The sequence below is a fragment of the Impatiens glandulifera genome, chromosome 2 (assembly GCF_907164915.1).
Source record: "Impatiens glandulifera chromosome 2, dImpGla2.1, whole genome shotgun sequence".
In the NCBI taxonomy this organism is placed as follows: Eukaryota; Viridiplantae; Streptophyta; class Magnoliopsida; order Ericales; family Balsaminaceae; genus Impatiens; species Impatiens glandulifera.
The window spans coordinates 54878897-54899964 of NC_061863.1; the positions used below are offsets into that span (position 1 = coordinate 54878897).

The 21068-nt window shown below is 26.4% G+C and overlaps 2 protein-coding genes across 2 annotated transcripts; both read left to right on the forward strand.

Annotated features, from left to right (window-relative positions):
- The first annotated feature begins 2523 nt into the window (after nucleotides 1-2523).
- On the forward strand, nucleotides 2524-3688 carry LOC124924972 (probable O-methyltransferase 3). The gene is made up of 2 exons (XM_047464953.1): nucleotides 2524-3279; nucleotides 3380-3688. The coding sequence occupies exons 1-2, from the start codon at nucleotides 2524-2526 to the stop codon at nucleotides 3686-3688; spliced, it is 1065 nt and encodes a 354-aa protein (XP_047320909.1).
- A 1645-nt stretch (nucleotides 3689-5333) lies between these two features.
- LOC124924973 (probable O-methyltransferase 3) lies at nucleotides 5334-6501 on the forward strand. Its single transcript, XM_047464954.1, has 2 exons — nucleotides 5334-6098; nucleotides 6202-6501. The coding sequence occupies exons 1-2, from the start codon at nucleotides 5334-5336 to the stop codon at nucleotides 6499-6501; spliced, it is 1065 nt and encodes a 354-aa protein (XP_047320910.1).
- The last annotated feature ends 14567 nt before the right edge of the window (nucleotides 6502-21068 follow it).

A 21068-nucleotide genomic window follows, 5' to 3' on the forward strand; every position in this document is an offset into this window, starting at 1 on the left:
AATGTGTCAAAAACGTGTTAAACGTGTCAAAACATGTTAAACATACTAAATATGTGAAAACGTGTTAAATATGCCAAAAATGTGTCAAAACGTGAAAAACATGTGAAACATGTCAAAAATATGAAAAACGTGACAAAACGTGAAAAATGTGTTAAGCGTGTCAAAAACGCGTTAAACATGTCAAAAACATGAAAAACATGTTAAACGTATAAAAATATGTTAAACATGTCAAAAACATGAAAAATATGTTAAACGTGTCAAAACATTTTAAATGTGCCAAAAACGTGTGAAATGTGTTAAACGTGTAAAAAACACGTTAAACGTGCCAAAAAAGTGAAAACATATTAAACGTGTGAAAAACATTTTAAACGTATTAAAAATATGTTAAACGTGTTAAAAACGTGTTAAACATGTCAAAAACATGAAAAACATGTTAAACGTGTCAAAAATATGAAAAATGTGTTAAACGTGTCAAAACATATTAAACGTGCCAAAATGTGTTAAATGTGTTAAACATGTAAATACACGTTAAACGTGCCAAAAACGTGAAAATATATTAAACGTGTGAAAACATGTTAAACGTGTTAAAAACATGTTAAACGTGACATAAACGTGATAAACGTGTTTAATGTGTGAAAACATGTTAAATATGTCGTAATCGTGAAAAACGTGTAAATGTGCCAAAAACGTGAAAAACGTGTTAAACATTCCAGAAAAGTGAAAAACGTGTTACATTTATCAAAAATGTGAAAAATATGTTAAACGTATCAAAACGTACCAAAAACGTGTTAAATGTGCCAAAAAGTGTGAAAACATGTTAAACGTGTTAAAGGTATAAAAAATGTGAAATCATGTTAAACTTACAAAAAAAAACGTGTTAAACGTGCCATAAACGTATTAAACGTGTCATAAACGTGTTAATTGTGCCATAAATGTGTTAAACATGTCAAAAACATGTTAAACATGCCTAAAATGTGTTAAACGTGCGTAAACGTGTTAAGCGTGTTAAAACGTGTCAAAAACGTTCGAAATGAATTAAAACGAGTTACATACTTATTAAAACTAAAAACGTATTAAGTGAGTCAAAACATGTTAAATGAATAAAATATTTGTTAAATAAGTTAAAAATGTGTTGAATAAGTAAAAAAAATGGAATTACAATTTCGACCTAAAAAGATTGAAATTGAGAACTATAAAATTACACTATATTGAATTCCATTGGAATTCTAATTCCAATTTTTAATATTAAAGTGTCTACCAAACATAAGAATTGGAATTGGATCATCAAATTCTAATTCCAATGCCAATTTTAGGGTTACCAAACACATCCTTAATGATTCAATTTAATTTATTTTTTTTAATATTCATTTAATAAAATTAAAATCTTTTAAGCACGACCAAACAATATAAAATAAAATAAAATGATTTAAAAAAACATAAATACAATTAATTGGTTAAAATGTCTTAAAAAAGATGAATAATATCTCCACACGAATCCACATGTTTTCAATATTTATTCTTCGACATCATCATTATAATACCATTCATCTATGTAATCTTTAACGAGTCAATTTCTTTCAACTAAAAAGTCCATCAACAATTTAGGGTGAAAGCTTTAGTCGTTAAATGTTTCCAAGTTTTTTCAACTAGAAAGTTCACAAGCAAATTAGAGTGATATAGATCCATCTTACAAACCTCGCTCTTTTAGTCGTCTAATCCATGCCTCTCAATAACCACTGACGGTCTCTGAAAGAACTTATTAGATTCCAATCAAATTTTACAAAAAAAAAAACTTCATGTAATTGTAAAAAACGTGACAATATAAAAGAATGTGAGAAACGTCTCCATATTCTTATAACAAATACGACTCATAATAATCATATCATTTCGTATACATCTATCAGCAGTGATAATTCTGTAATGAATAACATTATGACCAAAAAATGATATCTTGGTAAGCATATTAGACTCTCATAATTTTTTTTAACAAAGATCAATCGAACTGACTTTATTGAAAAAAGTGTAATAAGGTCTCATATAAAAATTATTCAGAACACGTTACCGCATTAAATCCAAAGAATACATGTTTAACACTTTATTTCTAATTATGAACAATAGTCTATAATGAAACTTGTTTTCCTCTCAAACAAAACCACTAAACTTAATGTCAAACATATTTTTTAACAATTCAATATCTACAAATTGAAATAGTAAATGAATTTACTCAATAATGCTTATCTATGTTGATCTACTCTCATCTTTATCTTTTAGTTATCCTTTTCATCTACTAAGAAATATGATTAAAACAAAAAGTTAAGAATTGGCATGTAAATTTTTTGTTAAATTTTTACAAAGAAAACACCAAGTCTTTCACAAATACTAAGTATATGTGCTCTTTGAACCATTAATTAGAAACAAGCAGATACATAGAAGTTCATATGGGTTCAAATGTTTAAATATATAGCTCACTAAATACCCATTGAAACATTGAGAAACACACTCACGACAAAGGGAGTGGATCATATGGATAGTAACGGGGAGTTGGCTCGGGCTCATGCCGATCTTTGGAAGCACTTGTTTGGCTTCTTACCCTCAGCCGCACTAAATTGTTTAATCGAGCTCGGTGTACCCGATTTGATCCAGAATCATGGCAAGCCCATGACCGTCTCTGAGATTGTTGGGGAGCTCTCCATAACAAATCCCATCAAAACCTGCTGTCTCGGTAGCATGATGGACATTTTGGCTCACTCGGGTTTTCTTTCTCGAGAAGCTAAAGGAGTAGAGGACGAGGATATTGCCTACTCCCTCACAACTGCTTCGCGTCTCCTCTTGAAAGACGAACCCCTCAATTTAAGACAGTTCGTGTTCTACTTACTTGGTAAAATTCTGGCAGGCCCATGGCCGTTGTTAGGCCAATGGCTAAAGAATGATACCCCGACTGTCTTTGAAACTTGTTATGGAATCCCGTTTTGGGAATTGGCTACAAAGTCTGATTTTGGTCCTTTATTTAATGAAGCCATGGCTGTGGATTCTCGGCTAATAGGAGAAATATTAGTCAATGAATGCAAGGCAGCGTTCGAGGGGTTGGCATCGATCGTGGATGTGGCGGGAGGCACGGGGACACTGGCGACCATAATAGCAAAAAACTTTCCGACCATCAAGTGCAAAGTGTTTGATCTCCCACATGTTGTGGCTGGCTTACAAAATAATAAGAATCTAGAATTCATTGGAGGAGATATGTTTGAAGAAATTCCTCATGTTCATGTTGCCTTGCTAAAGGTAAAATTTTAATTATAATCATGCATGCACATTTCCTCCTTCACACATAACATTTAGATTGGTTTTAACATGGGTGCAATTCTTTGTTGAAAAAAAAAAGAATATTCTACACGATTGGAGTGACGAAAAATGTATAATGATATTGAAGAAATGTAAAGAAGCTATCTCGGAGGGTGAGGAGAAAAGTGGAAAGGTTATGGTCATAGAAATGGTTAAGAGGGAAGACGATACGGTTGATTATCAATTGGTGCGAGTGCGACTAGCCATGGATGTGCATATGACTTCTTGTGTGAATGGGATGGAGAGAAACGAGAAAGAATGGGCGCATCTTTTCTTTGCTGCGGGCTTTACTACTTACAAAATCACTCCAATGTCTGGGCTCATATCTCTCATTGAGCTTTTTCCTTAAGTTCCTATAATCATCTAGTCTTGATATATTATTCAATAAAATTTGTTGAATTTGTTATTAATGTTCCAACTTTAATCATTAGATCTGGAGTATTGGAAGGGATGAGTACTCTTTTGTGTTCGTCCTTTTTCCTTAACTCATTTTCCCTATTTTCGTTTCAATGTGAGTGATATAAATTGTATGTTCCTTAACTATTTTTTTTTCCTATTTTGGTTTCAATGTGAGTGATATAAATTGTATGTTTTAAATGTACTTGATAACAGAATATTATTTAATTATATATAATAATAATAATAATAATAATAATAATGTTTCATGTGAGCCAACTTTAATAAACTAAGATAATGGTGTACTTATAAATCAAGTTATTTTTAAATAAAATAAAATAAGATATGAGATGGAAGAATGGATATATTAATATTTTTATTTAATTATTTATATATATTTTAGTTTAAATGTTCCTGTAATATTTGTTCAATTTCTTATTTTAATAAATTTTATTTGGTAGATTATAACTGTAAAAATTAAGTCACAAGAGTGTATATATTGTCATTTATGTCTAGTTGTTTATTTTCTCTAAAAGTATGACGGTGAAAATGAAAAGAATAATGTGTAAATTTCTGTAAGAATCTTTTAACTAATTATTTTGTTATTTAGTTAGTTGAGAAAATGTTAAATGTTTTAATATCAAGTATGTCTAGATATATATTCGAGATCTTATTTATTTTAATAAAGTTATTTTATCAAAATGATATAGTAGATTTGCAATGGAGCTGAATAGTCTTTGAGATCAATAATTAAATGTAAGTATGATAATGATTTGTCTGGTTGATTCACCAAAATTTCAATTATCCAGCAGGTTTTAATATTTGGAGGATAATTTATATTATGTGGAAAAGTTTTCGTGAGCATTATAGATTTATTGTGGGGATAGTTCTTCAATTAAATTTTGGAACGACATTTAATTTGTAGGGTTAAAAGTCTAGCTAGACGTATCTTAAACTTACTTTCATTACTATATGTATAAATGTTACAATTAAAAAATAGGTTTGCTAATAATACATTTTAGTTTTACATTTTATTCAATTTCGGACCAGACGTTCATTATGTTTTTATATTCATTTTTTGTTTTATCAATTAAGTGTTTTCTTTGTATGTATTTTTTTTTTAATTCTAATGACACTTTAATGACTATAGTATTTACGGTTAAAAGATCTATGCATAATTGTTTTTAACAAATTTCATTTAAACCCCAAAACAAACATTGGATACTCAAATTCTAGTTTGCGTTATTGCAACTCTTTTCACATATAATTTTTTTTAATGCAATGATAAAGAAACTTTTGGAATTATAGTTGGTTTATTATTTGCCACAAAACGAGATTCAAGTTGGAAGAATGGTAGCCACAACAAGTGTGAAGAACTATTCTTTTGGCTTTGAAATCCTTCAATTCTTATTTCTTTGCCCCATATAACATCCAAAAGAAGTCATATTTCTTGTTCAATTCAACAAATATGTTCTACATGTCCATTGATCTCAAAATTCTTTGTATCCTGGAACATGATCCAATCTATTCACATTTTGTAGGAGATACATAAACAAAGAATAACAAAACTAGAGAGGAATAGAAAGATTGAGGATCATATGAATAGCAATGGTGAGTTGACCCGGGCTCATACGCATCTTTTGAAGCAATTGTTTGGCTTCTTACCCTCTGCATCACTAAGATGTATAGTTGAGCTTGATATACCCGATTTGATCCACAATCATGGCAAGCCCATGACCCTCTCCGAGATTATTCGAGAACTTTCCATAACAAACCCCATCAAAACACGTTGTTTGGGCAGCATCTTGCGCATTTTGGCTCACTCCGGTATTATTGAGCAAGAATCTGTAGGATGTGGAGGAGACGAGATGCAGGTGGCTTACTCGTTGACACCTTCTTCTCGTCTCCTCTTAAAAGAACAAAATCTAAATATAAGACAATTTATAATGTTTTCAATGGGAAACATCATGGTTGCACCATGGATGTTGTTAAGCCAATGGCTCCAAAATGATGTGTCGTCTGCCTTTGAAACTTATCATGGGATGTCGTTTTGGGACTTTACTATTGAACAACCAAATTTTAGTAAGTTGTTCAACGAGGCCATGACTGTTGATTCTCGGCTGACAGCCGAGGCAATAATAGACGAGTGTAAGACAATGTTTGTTGGTTTAACGTCGGTGGTTGATGTCGGGGGAGGCACCGGGACTATGGCTACGATGATAGTGAAAAACTTTAGTAACATCAAGTGCAAAGTATTTGATTTGCCTCATGTTGTGGCTGGTTTACAAAATAGTGAAAATATAGAGTTCATTGGTGGGGATATGTTTGATGCAATTCCTCATGCTCAAGTTGTCCTCTTAAAGGTAAATATATTAACATACATTTCCATTTTACATGTTACATAGTTTCTTTTCATACCTATTTGTGAATTTCTTCATTTTTTTTTGTTCAAACAAAAACAAATAGTGGGTTTTACACGATTGGAGCGATGAGAAATGCGTAAGAATATTGAAGAAATGTAAAGAAGCTATATTGAATGACGATGAGAAAGGTGGAAAGTTGATGATAATAGAAATGGTGAAAGGGGAAGAAGACGAGGCGAACTACCCATTGCACCTAGCTATGGACGTTCAAATGTCGGCTTATGTGAATGGTAAGGAGAGGAGCGAAAAGGAATGGTCAGAACTTTTCTTTGTTGTCGGCTTTACTACATACAAAATAACTCCATTGTCGGGATTAAAATCACTTATAGAGGTTTATCCTTAACAAGTAATTTGTATTGGTATTCATTAAAACATAGAAAATACTTGGTTAATACTAAATTATATTAGGTTTTGTATTAGTTTATGGTTCATTTTCTTAAGCTAAAGATGTAAATACTAAATACATTGAAGCAAGCATAAGCATGTATAAGATTGTATGCATTATTTACAAAATTCTATGAATCCTAAAATAAGCCCCAAAATTATTTAATGTCTGTTTTTCAGGCCCAGCCCACTATTTCTTGTTTGGGCTTAGTGCTACCAAATATACTAAAGACACAAAAGATATTTTAATCATTTGTGGAACACAAAAGATAAATTTATTAATACAAAAACTTTAACTTTTGAAAAGAAAAAAAAAATCCAAGAAAATTAATTACAATTGAAATTGGTAATAAATCATGATTTTGTTCCTTTCAATGTTTGGTTGAAGTTAAATAAGAAATACAATAGTTCCTTTAATTTATGGTGGATGAGATATTTATGAGCAATGGTAGTTTGCATCACACATTCTAAATTATTATTTTGGATATTTTATGTAGTGTCTTTATTATCTATTGGGTAAAGCCTAAATTGCATGAACTCTTGATTTTTTTATTAATTATTTAGATTGAGTGCAATTGTAATATTAATTACTTAAGATTCATTAACTAGCTGGTAGTTATTGCAGGATGGTTGTTGATGCTTATTTTAGTGTTGTTATTGAGTATATTTGTTATGTTTTCACAAACTTTTTTATTTATTGAACATTTTTATGTTATATTTTTTAGTGACTAAAGTTTAATTTTACTTTTTCAAAAAATAATGGCACTGGTATCCAAGCATGAATTGCACTTTTTTTTCAATGCTCTTGAAGTCTCCAACCACTTTGAAATCATAAACATTGAGCCAATCATAATTTTTTTTTTACATTTGCATAATATGGCTTCATTTGTAAACACTCTTCTTATATTTCTAACTCAAATAGTTTGATTATAAAATATTTTCAAATAGGCTGAATGAACTGTAAATATATATTATTAATAATTAAAATAATATATATAATATTTAGATATCTTTATTTTCTTTCCTCAACCCTAGGCTTAATTGAGGGGAAACTTGATATGACTTTTGCACTTTCTCTAACCCCAAAAAAGAGATGGAAATACTTTGACTATAAGCCCCACTTTTTCATTACCAAACCCAAAGCATTGAAATGGTATACACAACTACCCATTCTTTGGCTGCCTTGTTTGGTTTGGAATTTGGATTACTATTCTTGTTCGGTAGGTTTTTTAAAAAAAAATATTGGTTTATTTATAAAAATGTTGATTTTGAAGTTAGGTATTTTTATTTTATTTTTAATAAGAAAATTTAAAGTCTATTGATAAATAATAAAAAAAAAAATGAGATTATTCAGAAATATATATTTTAATGTTGAAATTATGAATGTAATTTATAGTAGTAGATCCATAAAATTATTTTATTTTTGAAAATGGTATTTTAATTAATAAATAAAATGATGTTTGATTGTGATTGAATTTTTTTAAGTAAACTCAACTAAATAAATTATTATTTTTCTCAAACATTTATTTCTATTAAATTTTGAATTAATATAATTTATCATGAAAAATGTTCAATATTGTTTAATTTATCTAATTTTAAGTTATTTTATATTTTCAATTACAAAATCCACTTAAAAGTATTTCCCTTAAAACATACAAACAAACAAGCTTGTTAATCAATAATTTGTGTTTGTATTTCTAAGATTTTAAACATAATTTTTTTTGTAGAGTAATGATATATACAGCATCTTTGCATAGCACCTACTTCATTTGGAAAAAAAAAGAGAAAATATATTTAAAAAAAAATAAAAGAGGGAGAAAAATATTTTCTCTTTCTTTTCAAATGAAGTAGGTGTTATTCGAATGTGCTGTATATATCATTACTCTTTTTTTTAAATATCCAAGAATATGAAAAATGATAGAAAATCGTTTGAGCACACAACGATAAAAGCATGACATGAAAATATAAAATATAAAATAAATTAAAAAAACATTACTTAATAAGTTATCGAGCTCGTAGATCATCGAAAGACGATTAACTCACTGACGGACTCTATCGGTTTTCCGGAATGAATCTCAGAAAGCATCATAATAATAACATTACGAATGATACAATCTATCGTTTTTTCGGAATGAATCTTAGAAAGCATCATAATAATAACATTACGAATGATATAATCTATCGATTTTCCGGAATGAATCTCACAAAGCATCACAATAATAACATTGCGAATGATACGCCTTGGACAACTACGATCAGTCAAAATTCGACGATTTCTCTCCAACTAGATATTTCACAAGTAAATCATTTTTAAATAAATAAATAAATATAGATTAACTTATTTAACCAAAAAAAAAAATATTGATTCTAAATTTGCTAATCATCTACATGGCAGTTCATTTTTGTTTATTAAAATTGCAACCAAAGACATGTTTGATTAACATCTCCTTGTTAGCTAAAAATACATCAAAATAAATTAAGGTTCTTACTACTTTTCTAATTAATTACATAGAAAGGAGATCATTAATATTTAAGGTACAATAAGTATTTAACTCTTTTGTATAATGAAGTGAGTTGGAATATTTCATTATGTACTGTAAATTGTTTGAAATAGTTGTTTTATATATGTTTATTATAGTTTACTCTTGTTTGTATAAACTTATTTGATGTTTTAATGATAACACTTATCTTACTTGTCATAAGCTAACACCTAGGTGACATATTCAATCAATTTTTTATATATTTTTTCAATTTTAGAAAACTAGCCCGTTAATGTTATATTCAACAATATTGTTTATACTAATAAAAAAGTTATCTCTAATATCATTGAAATCACGTTAGACAAATTATATGTTTTTTAAAGACTAAGTCGGTTCAATTATATCGATTTAACTATTATTTCGGTTAGCTTTTTCATTCCAAAAAGAGTTTATTTTAAAATAATAATTGTTTTCAAATTATTATATTTTGAGCCAAGATTAAATCAATTTTGTATGTTTTCCTTGTGAATTTGGACAACCAAATTGTTCTAAAAGTACTGTATATATAAATTAAATTTTTTAAAGCCAATTTGATATCGACCCAATATCAAAATAGATCTGAGTTTGCCCAAAAAAATATTTTTTAAATTAATTTTATTTTTTTAAATATCTTATTTAGATATTAATTTAAATAAAATAATGTTCAAATATACTATATTTTATGTATATACTAACCCATTTAATAATTTTTGTCTCCTTTAAACTTAATTTTAAGTATTTTCGAATTGACCCACTATTTTTTATTTATAATAATATATAAAATTGAGCATGCATATCAAAAACAAAGAGAATAAAATCAGAAAGTTCGTCATAGTCATTCAATTGTTGACAATACAAGTAGGCATCACTTGGTCAAAAATGACAGTTGGGTGACAACGTCCCCATATATACAAACAAAATCAAATTCAAATTTTGAATAATAAAGTTTAAATCAGTACCAATCGTCTCATTTTATTTTTTTTCATTATAAATAAACAGATGATTCCAAATTTCTTGTGAAAAAACAGGGAAATATGATGTAGCAATGTAGTAATTTTAAAATTTTAAAGGTACTTCAATGGTAAACTAAAAATTTGAAGTGTCATTCTTAACAAAAAAAAAAAAAAAAAAATATCCTAGGTTGAAGTGCTAACTTTAGAAAGAAAAAAAATTAAAAAGTAGTGCATGTATATAATATAGTGATTTATATATGTTTTCTAGTTTTCATTTTGATGTCACCTTAATATTTTTGCTATTATTTTATTTATTTGGAACTTTTATGTATTTTTTTGAAAATTTTAAAATTTTTATTTATATATTTAAAAAAAAATGACATTCACCGTGAAAACAAATGTTCACCGAATCGGCCTTAGTTTTTTCTTGTTAATGGTTATGCTATTTTATTGAAGTTGATGCAACTTTTTTTAAAGTTTTTTTTTTTTTTAGAGAAAATGAATTAATTGTTTCAACAAATTTTCATCACAAAAACTAGTTTTAATATATGTGTATTCAAACTAGAAGTAACTATCTTTTTCAACTAAATGAAAAAATAGATACTGTAGAGGCACTTTCAATTATTTTGATAAAAAAAATTAAATATATAATTAAATTAAAAAAATTATATCATGTTATAATTTTCTTAATAATTTAACTAATAAGATAATAAATTATTTAAAATTTTATTTTAATAACTTAATTTAAACAAATACTAGATTTAGATCTAATATTTCTATGACCAAATTAACAAGAGTTTTAAATTTCATTTAGGCGGGTTCGGATTGAGATTATTTAAAATTTAGTGGGATAAAAAAATAATTATTGTTGATGATTTTGAGAAGGTAACGATTATTTTTAATAAAAAATATTTTAAAAAAATTAATATATATAAATAAATAAAAATAATAAATAATAATTTAAAATAAAAAAGTATTTTAGTATTTTAATTAATATTTTAAGTGATTTAATGGACGAGAATTGATGTTTGGTTTTGTTTAAATTATTTAAAAAAATCTAAACCAATTTGACTCGAGATTTAAGAACCTCAAATCGTGAAATTTAAACCAAAATGTCTCAAATTTTAATTAGACCAAAATAATATTAAATGTTATAATACATAAAATAATAGTAATTCAATATTTTAGTATTTGGTTGAAATAATGGTTATATCTATACTCAGTTTATTTAATTTTATATTTATAATAATATTTAATAATTAATATTATATATATAATGCTATAGATATTTAGATATATTATTTATTTATAAATATAATTTTGAGAGATAGAATATGTAAAGAATTGTATTTCTTGTTTATTATTTATTTTTTATTACATAAAAAAGTTTAGTGTTTAAATAGGAAAAATATTAATTAATTTATTAATTGATTGAAGATATGATTGTCAAATTAATCGCTTTCATATATATTAAAAAAATTATATGAATAAAATAGTTTGTATAAATTTGTATTAATATATAATTTAAATATTTAATTAAAAAATAAAGAATAAACATTAAACTAAAAAATATCACTTATTAATAAAAATATTTAATTATATATAAGTACTTTATTATTTAAAAATATATATATTTATATTCACTATAAACTGATATATATATATATATTATATATATATAAATTTATAATTATAATAATGGTATAAATATAATTAATTAATAAATAAATTATATATAAAAATTTGATAAGAAATAAAAACTTACTTCAGACTTAAATGTTGGAGAAAGACGTAGAAAATAATAATTCATTTTGTAATAAATTATTAGACAAATGTCCTTTCTTTTTTTTTCTTTTTTTTATTAATTTTTCAATTAATCACTTCTAAACAATTATATTACTTATTTCATTAACTAAAATATCAAAATACTTTTTATTTAAATTATTATTTTTTATTTTATTCATATATATCAATACCCTTTAAGTATTTTTAGCAAAAATAATCATCGCCTCCTCAAAATCATTACTGATTATTATTTTTTCACTCTTTAGATTTTTTCAAATACCACCGTCCGAACAAGCCTTATAAAATGAATTAAACTATTCTTTAGTATATTTAATCTCTCTTTTTTAATAGTACACGAGGAGTTTATGTTATAGAGAGAGGATCATTAGTGTCATAAAATGATGTGAGGTCATGTCTACCTCATAATTAATTGCACAAGATTCTGGTGTAGGGTTAATTTGGTCAATTTCATCAAATTGATCTATAATAATTTAATTCCTATTTTTTTTTATAAATAAAACAATAATTAAATATTATATTATTTATTATTTTATTATTAAAATATTAAAAAAAATTGATTTATTTTTCAAAATAATTATTTTATCATTATATATTAATACAATTTTAAATAAAAAAATCTTAATATAATTGCCCAAAACATTTAAATAAACATTTATCCAACAAACTCTATTAATATTTTTTTATATTTTTATCCAAAAACATTAGATAAAATTATGCAAAAAAATAAAAATAAAATAAAAATATGTTATTTTGATTTTAGGTTTATTTAAAAAAATATATTTAATATTTATCACATTATATTTAATTTTAATTATTAAATTATTTAATTTTTCAATTAAAATATTTTAATTTAATTTCTTATAAAAATTAAATATATTCAAAATCTATGTTTGGTATAACTTTTTAAAAATAATTTATGAATTAGTTAAAAAAAATATTATTGACGGTGATTTTGAAGAAATTATTTTTTTTATAAAAAGATTTAAAATATATTAACCTATAATAAACAAAAAAATAAATAAAAGAAATAAGTATTGTGATTGAAAACAATGGTATTTGATTATATTGAGTTCTAAAAAAATATATTAAAAATATATTATTTAAAATTTATAAAAGATGAATAAGAATATTATGTTTTTTTATAAAGGATATTTAATAGTGTAAAAGATATGTGATGGGTAACTATATATTTTTTATACAATCTAACATACTAGCAAGTTTTCATGATTATTTATTTTGTTTTAATTAAATAAACTTTGTTAAATGAATTATTTCAATTATATTTTAAAAAAACATGTTTAAAAATATGATTCTATTTGGATTTCATGTAAATAAAATTTAAACAAAATAATTTTAAATAAATCATGTTATTTTTGTTTTATTATGATCATTATTGATACTAGGGATTGGTGAATCATTTCGGTTAGATTCAGATCTTAGATTTTTTATAAGTTACTATTCATTGTTCAGACCACTCTTTAATTAAAAAATGAAAGTCAAATTCTTAATTAATATTAATGTTTCATTATTCAAATACAAATCCAGGTATTTCCCATAAATAACAACAAATTAAATAATGGTAATAATTCATATCGTACTGTTACAGATTTAAAATTGCTAATCTCAAAAGATATCATTGTTACTTACAGAATCACATGGAGATAAACATTATTAATTATTTATTTATTATTCATTTTGTAAAATTATTATTTTAAATAAATAAAATATATAACTTTTTAAGTAAAAAATTTATAGATAGATAAATTTTATTTTTATGTAAATAAATTTATGTGTTTATGAGATAAATTGTACTTGTGTATATAAATATTTTTTTAAAAAAAAGGAGTTTATATAAATATTTTAAGAAAATAGTATTTAATCAACAATATAGAATAGTTTGGTGTTTTTTAATTTTAATTTTGTTTATTTATTTATTAGAAAATAAATAAATACATAAGAATATTTATTTGGTGTATTATTATATTAGAATAAAAAATACATATTCAAACTTCAATATTTTTTTTTTGTTAAAATGTAATTATTATTATAATGTATTTTAATTTATTTTCAAAAAAAATAAATAAGAGGAAATTGAATTTTAAGGGGCATGAATAATATTATCAAACTTCAATGTGCTTATCAAGAATCAATTAAAATTGGTAGCAAAATAGGTCTAAAAATATAAAGTAAATTGATATTGTTAAATGTAAGATGTTGGTAAAAATAATTTACCTTTTATTACAATAATTATTTGCTAATTTAAAATTACAGATTTGATTGCGAAACAAGCCTAGTGCAATTAATATCCATACAAATACAATTAAGAAGGATACCCCAGGAAAAAAAAAACATTACTCCATATACAACAAGAAATAATATTAGAATAGTTAGATTGAAAAATAATTTTGTACCATTATTGATCAATAACTTCCTTAATTGTCCATTGGATATATAGTAAATGTCTCTCAAATTATAGGATTTTTAAAAAGGCAATAACTCATTTGAAGAAAAAATATGTTCATTAAAATCATGATGTGCAATCATTGTGTCAACAAATCAATCTTTCAAGTGTTTTTTTTTCTAACTATAAACTTATTGGAGTATATCAAATTGAATGGTTAGGATTAATGACTATATTTGTTCAATTAACAACCACTATTTTTGACAGTTGATCTGAACTATTTTAGTGAGTTATAAAATATCTTGGATTAATGAAATAGTTTTTCAATTTAAGATGTGGTAAACATATTTTTGTATAAGAAAATAAAATAAATTTGGTGAAAGGGATGTAAATTAAATGGGAACCCAACAAGTCCAAGAATGTAGTGTGTGACGTGTCATACCTAACTAAGGGAAAGTGACAAAAGGGTGGGAAACAACACAATGGTTGTTGCACGTTTTGAAGGCCCTCCACAATTTGTCCCAAAGCCCCTTATTAAGGTTAATGAATAACAATAACGCCCTTAATATTAATAATAATAATGCTCACCGACAATTTGTTTCTTCCCTTGTATTTTTATAGGATTACACAATAATCCACCAAAGTTTTTATAAAAAAAAAAAATCATAACTCAGTCAACTTTAAATTTGTTCAAATAACTCATTAAACTTGTGTAAAATGCTAGTCAAATTAAGATATTATGAAGTTAAACTCAATCATTCATTTCTTCTATTTTATTTTTATTGCAAAAGATCGTTACATTATAAAGCTATTAGAAAATTATGAAACTATATGCATACACGGTTGCTCCAAACAACTCCGAAGTTTGGGTCTATACGGAAAAAAAACCGTTCTTATTTTTTATTTAACATATTATATTTTATGTTATATTGAAAAAATAATAATTTTGTATTATATTTAACATAAATAGTTTCGTTTAGTTGGTTAAAATATTTAAAATATTATAATATTTTATGTTTAAATTTCGATATTTATATATTTATAAATGTTTCTGGGACATAGGCGTCTGCATTGGTTGCCTTGTCATCGGACCGATCAGCAAACTAAAATTTTAAAAAAATTATGAAAAAGAATACAAAATAATAACATAGGATAATGTGAAACCTAAGACTTTGATAAGATCAAAATGTTCAATTTTGAGGATAATAGAACTCAACCTTAATTACCACAAACAAAGATAAGAAAATATATCAAAATTAATCTAAAATGTTGAATGTTGCTCAAAAAGATATATCAATACTCATTTATTCTATTTATTATAATCAGAATAATAAGTAATAAGTTAAACTTCGGTCTAATTCTTTTAGTTAAGTTTTACGTTTTCTTTTTCAAAGTTTGATGAGATATTTAACCAAATAAAAGTCAGGTTAACTATTTGAATGTATAATACATATGGCTACTTGATTGATATTTAATCAAATAAAAACAATAGTGCCGGCCATTTAAGTAATAAATTCTCCTCTAATATTTGGCACTCAATGTTTATATTGATTGTTATCATATTTAATTTCATATGCCTCTTAGCTTAAGTTAATCAAATTTGTTCCTTTGCAAGCATAAATATATTTTTATTCATTATTTTATTTAAAAAATATCATTTTATAAATAGTCAATGAAGAAAATACTAAACCCTAAATCCCATATCTACTCGCATAAATACTTTGGGAAAACCCAATAGAAAAGAATGATAGGTAGATTAAACAATGGAGAGATTGAAACAAAAGGTAGGAACCAAACATAAAGATTAAATTTAAGGAGGATAATGAGTATAATTATGAGTAGTTAATGATAGTTTAATTAGTAAAGATACCCAACCAGCTCCCTCCCACTAGCTAGCTAGGTTAATTTATTAGCCAAAAGAGAAGATTTAAATGACATTACAGTTGTACTTAAGTGTAATGGAATATGATTAAAAGGAAGGACCATTGTCTTTAATCGCCCACCTAATCTAATCTCCCTTTGATTATTTGAAAAGAAGGAACAAGGGAATCTCTTCTTTATTGAAATGTTTATCATTTTCTCTCTTCGTATCATTAACTTAAAAAACAAATATTGTATTTATGTAACTTTTCGGTGGAATTCATTAGTTAAGAATTTGAATGATTCAAAATGGACCATTGAACACATTTGATATAATATATATGCAAATGGAATGCAAGGCTGAGTTGATAATTTGTTTCATTTTTTTCCTCTTGATTAGATATTAATATTGTGACAATTCGTGGTTGTTTTGTGACGAGGACGGAATTTTAAGTAGTAACTTCCTCCAAATATAACGTTTGTTGATTCGGTGTCTGCTCACGCTCATCACGATAACTTGGCTCATCAAATATGATACGTGTGTTGTGTTATCTTAAAATGGTACAAAATATACTTAGGGTATTGCTTAAAATTTTAAAGATATTTCATAAATAGGAAAAGAGATATAGACATTATAATATAAGATATTGTATACATGCATTTCACATTACAAAGTTATAACTATATATAATAGTATTATTGCTTGACTGAACAATATTAAAATAAAGATTCATTACACGGAACATTTGGTTTCAGGTTCAATTCTCACTGAAGGATGCCAAAATTTTAAGTGGTTTATGTCGGTTAGGATTGGCCTCGATACGGTAAAAACCCTAATTTAAAACTTAACATTTATCACAACAGTGATCATCAAATTAAGGTCATCCTGAGTAATTTTCTTTGGATATCCATTTTGTGACATTCAGCCTCCTCCCAAATCTGTTTGGCAAGCTCATGCATTGTTTGGCTCTTTAGGGACCTATATGCATAAAGTTTGGAAATAAAAAATATATATTATCTATACGTCAAATAATTGTATAAGTAGGACCCATATATATACTAGGTAGTGTTCTTTCATATATCTAGTACTTAATTATGAGGTAGCTAGAGCCAAAAAAAAATTCAGATCTGTTTCTCTACTCCGCAGTAAATTATCGTGCGAGGAACTGTCACCAATGGATCTAATAATACACAGTTGTATGCCCAAGCAACCAGAAGCCATTAATTTTTTTTTTTTATTTACATAATTATGTTTTATTTATAAATATTTACAATATTGTGTATTAGACTTATTTCGGTTTTTTGGAATGGATCCGGACTTATTTGGCTTATTTGGCTAGGGTGGTCTTGGTTTGGCTAACGAGATAAAATTATTTTTCTTGGTTCTCTAGTTTCTTCGTTATAACAATGCTTGGATTATGCTGTATTTGAGAAAGTAGATAATATATATGATTTTCGTCTTGATTCTTTGGTTTTAGAGGGACGGACACAAGATTCGATGCTAGGGTGAGCTTAAAAAAAAATTAGAGTAGACCTAAATAAATAATGAGAAAATTTTAGATAAAATGAGTAAATAAATATAAATTTTATCATTTTTTTAATAATTAAATAAACAAAAAATTGAACTCTATTAAAAAAAATATAAAAATTAGGAGGTAATGTCACATTTTAACCGTAAAAAAGAAGAGAAAAAAATTTGGGGTGGACTGAAGCCCACCCGAACCCCTACATAGATCCGTCCCTAATTTTAGTTAGATGTTGAGGAAATAGAAAACAATTGTCTAAGTATTCTTTTGTTTTTACGAGAGTTTTGATTTTGTTCTAATACCATAAAAGAATACAATTCATTGTTTTATTCATTTCAAAGTATACACTATATATATAATGTTATAACATTAAGATTCACTAATTTAACCACTAATCAAGTCACTAATTTAGAGATCTCCAATATATTAATTAGGTTAACCATATATATATAAAAAAATAATAATAACTATTAGTTGATTATATTTATTATTGCTCGTTTTATTTTTTTTTCAATTTGTGATGGTTTATGTTAGGATTTGGTTTGTATTGGCTTATGTTAGCCTAATATACCTGTAAAATTAATCAGTTCAGATCTTCTGCTACCGATTGTCGTGTTCCCCTGTGGCGCACCAATCAGATTGCAGCATTATTAATTTAATAATAAATCAATCTGGGCAGGAGACGGAGGGAGGGAGAATCCGGAATCCGGGTTTAGGCCCGGGTTCACACAAGACGCCGTTAACGGAAGCGCCCGTTAACGCCAGGAAATAATATAATATTCAGATAATACCCAGATAAGATATCTTCGCTCTGATCTACACGCCCGTTGCCATGACCCTCATGTAAACCCCGCATACCCACCCATGAGAAGAACGCCTGCCGTTCATGAAAATACACTTACACGTCCATGTAAAGACCGAATTGACAGTCATATTATATTTACGTTTTTTAAATATTAATTTAATTTATTAAATAACACAGGCAGCGATATAATATTCGCTTCAAGTAATTCAATCTTTTATTTTCTTGGATTTTTTTTTTATTTTTTTTATTTCATTTTTTTTGCCTCGAGACTCTCTGGAGCGAAGATATATTTGCTTCAATTCATTCTAATAAAAACCTCATGTAAAACCCACCTACCCACCCATGAGAAGACCGCTTGACTACCATGTAAAGACACTTACCCGTCTATGTGAAGACCAAAATTACATGGATTTTATATTTCCGTTTATTAAATATTAATTCAATTAATTGAAGATGACATGCAGCAACCGAACAAATCTTCGCCTCAATTACCGGCTAGGTTTTTTTTCATATTTTTTTTTTATTTTTTTTTTTTTGCCTGGAGACTCTCTGGAGCGAAGATATATTTGCTTCAATTCATTCTAATAAAAACCGAACAATATATAAATTATGATTGATGTTCCCTATCTAAAATAATGAAGACTGGTCCGATTCGATGTATAATGATTAGTTTAAGATATGATGTAACGTACAAAAATATGTCGGCAATGAATTATAAATAAAAATGAAATGTGATCCAGGGGATAGAAATTGAGAAATGGTTTGTAGCGAAGATTTATTCGCGTTAGTGTGTTTGCCACCCACATTCATTCATAATTTAGGTATTCACATACAAGCTTTGTTGTACTTACATCAGGTGTAAAGGGTATTCTCATGTAGGGGTTGTGTGTTTCACATGTAAGTCAACCTAGAATCCATTCAAGCGAATATTTATTCGCTTCAGATTAGTTTCTCATAATTTGCAAGTTTCACTGAACACGGATATATGTTCGCTTCTTTTCTTGTATAATTAGATGATTGCATGTGTTTAAAAATAGAAAAATGTTGTGCAATTGGAAACTGTATTAAAATATACTATTTCTTACTTTTTGTGATGTGACAACAATACTGCACACTGTTCCGATTTGACATGTCATGACATGCATAATACTTTTACTGAATCCATAGATATGAAATGATTTCTTTATAGGGTTTTATACAAAAACACACCTCTTTTTCAATGATGACATCTAATTTCTGCACGATGTGACAAAACAAAGGATTAATGTTAATATTAAAAGAATAAGATTAATAAATATTAAAAATAATTAAACTTAAATTAAAAATAATAAAAGCTTAATAATTAAACTTTAATTAAAACTTAATAAAAAGAATTAATGTTAATATTAAAAGAATAAGATTAAAAAATATTACAAATAAATTTAAATAATTACTATACATATAAAACCAGTTCAACCAAACACCCTTATAATTTTACTATTGGGATAAATATACTTTTATAATTATATTGAAATAATTATAACAGTGTACTACTGTCTACCAAACACATCCTACGTATTATATTGAATATAATTTTATAATTATTCATGAAAATGTGTTTATTCATGTTGAAATAATTTATTATCTAATATAATGTGAATGACAATATTGAATAATGTATTATTTTTAATATTATTAAGTGTTATTACATTTTCGTGAATGAAATTACTTTTTCATGATGTGACAAAGTGACTACACACTGTTCGGATTTGATATTTCATCACGGGAAATTTACTTTTTCTGAATCAATAGATCTAAATAATTTATGAAGAAAACAGATTTTCTTTTTGCTATAAATGTAGGGATTACATGAACAATCTTCGTCGGCAGCATGAAATATCTATTGAGCGTTTTTGTTGAGAGTGTGTGTTTTTTTCATATAGTTTGTTGGGATGTATCATTTGGGAGATTCTCTGTGATGGAAAACTTGTACAATCAAGATCAAGTGGTGGAAAACATCTTCAGTGTACACGAATGCTTGGTAACTCAAGTAGAAACTACCGATCAAATGAAGATCATTCGTGTACACTGCTGTGGTTGCTTCCCTGGGATGTATCATTTGGGAGATTCCCTGGGATGGAAAACATCTCAAGAGATAACTCAACGGGTGTAGGACCCCAGTTATGCGTGAGAGATCCGCTGTGGTTGCTTCAATGGAGATGCCTTGAAGCTGGAGATGCAGATGAATATTGTTAAAATGTACAAATGTTTATGAAACGGGGAAATGTTTATGAAACTTGTAATGAAAATTTGTACGTCGAATGATAATATTTATTTGTTATTTATATTTTCATGCAAATGTCATTAAACATTAATAAAATAACGAAATTGTTAAAAATAATAAAGTATTATCATATCATTGCCATAATTTTAAATGTAAGTTTTGGTCCGATTCGATGTGTAATGATTATAAATAAAAATTATATGTGATTAACGGAAAGAAATTGGAAAATGGTTTGTAGCGAAGATTTATTCGCGGCGTGTAATTTCCTCCCACATTCGATCATCATTTTGGTCTTCACATACAAGCGTTGGTGTACTTACATCAGGTGTAAAGGGTATTCTCATGTAGGGGTTGTGCGTTTCACATGTAAGTCAACCTAGAATTCATTCAAGC

Coding starts and splice junctions, on each gene's coding strand:
- LOC124924972 (XM_047464953.1), top strand. CDS start 2,524: ATGGATAGTAACGGGGAGTTGGCTCGGGCTCATGCCGATCTTTGGAAG. Junction 3,280..3,379: donor TTCATGTTGCCTTGCTAAAG/GTAAAATTTTAA, acceptor GAAAAAAAAAAG/AATATTCTACACGATTGGAG.
- LOC124924973 (XM_047464954.1), top strand. CDS start 5,334: ATGAATAGCAATGGTGAGTTGACCCGGGCTCATACGCATCTTTTGAAG. Junction 6,099..6,201: donor CTCAAGTTGTCCTCTTAAAG/GTAAATATATTA, acceptor AAAAACAAATAG/TGGGTTTTACACGATTGGAG.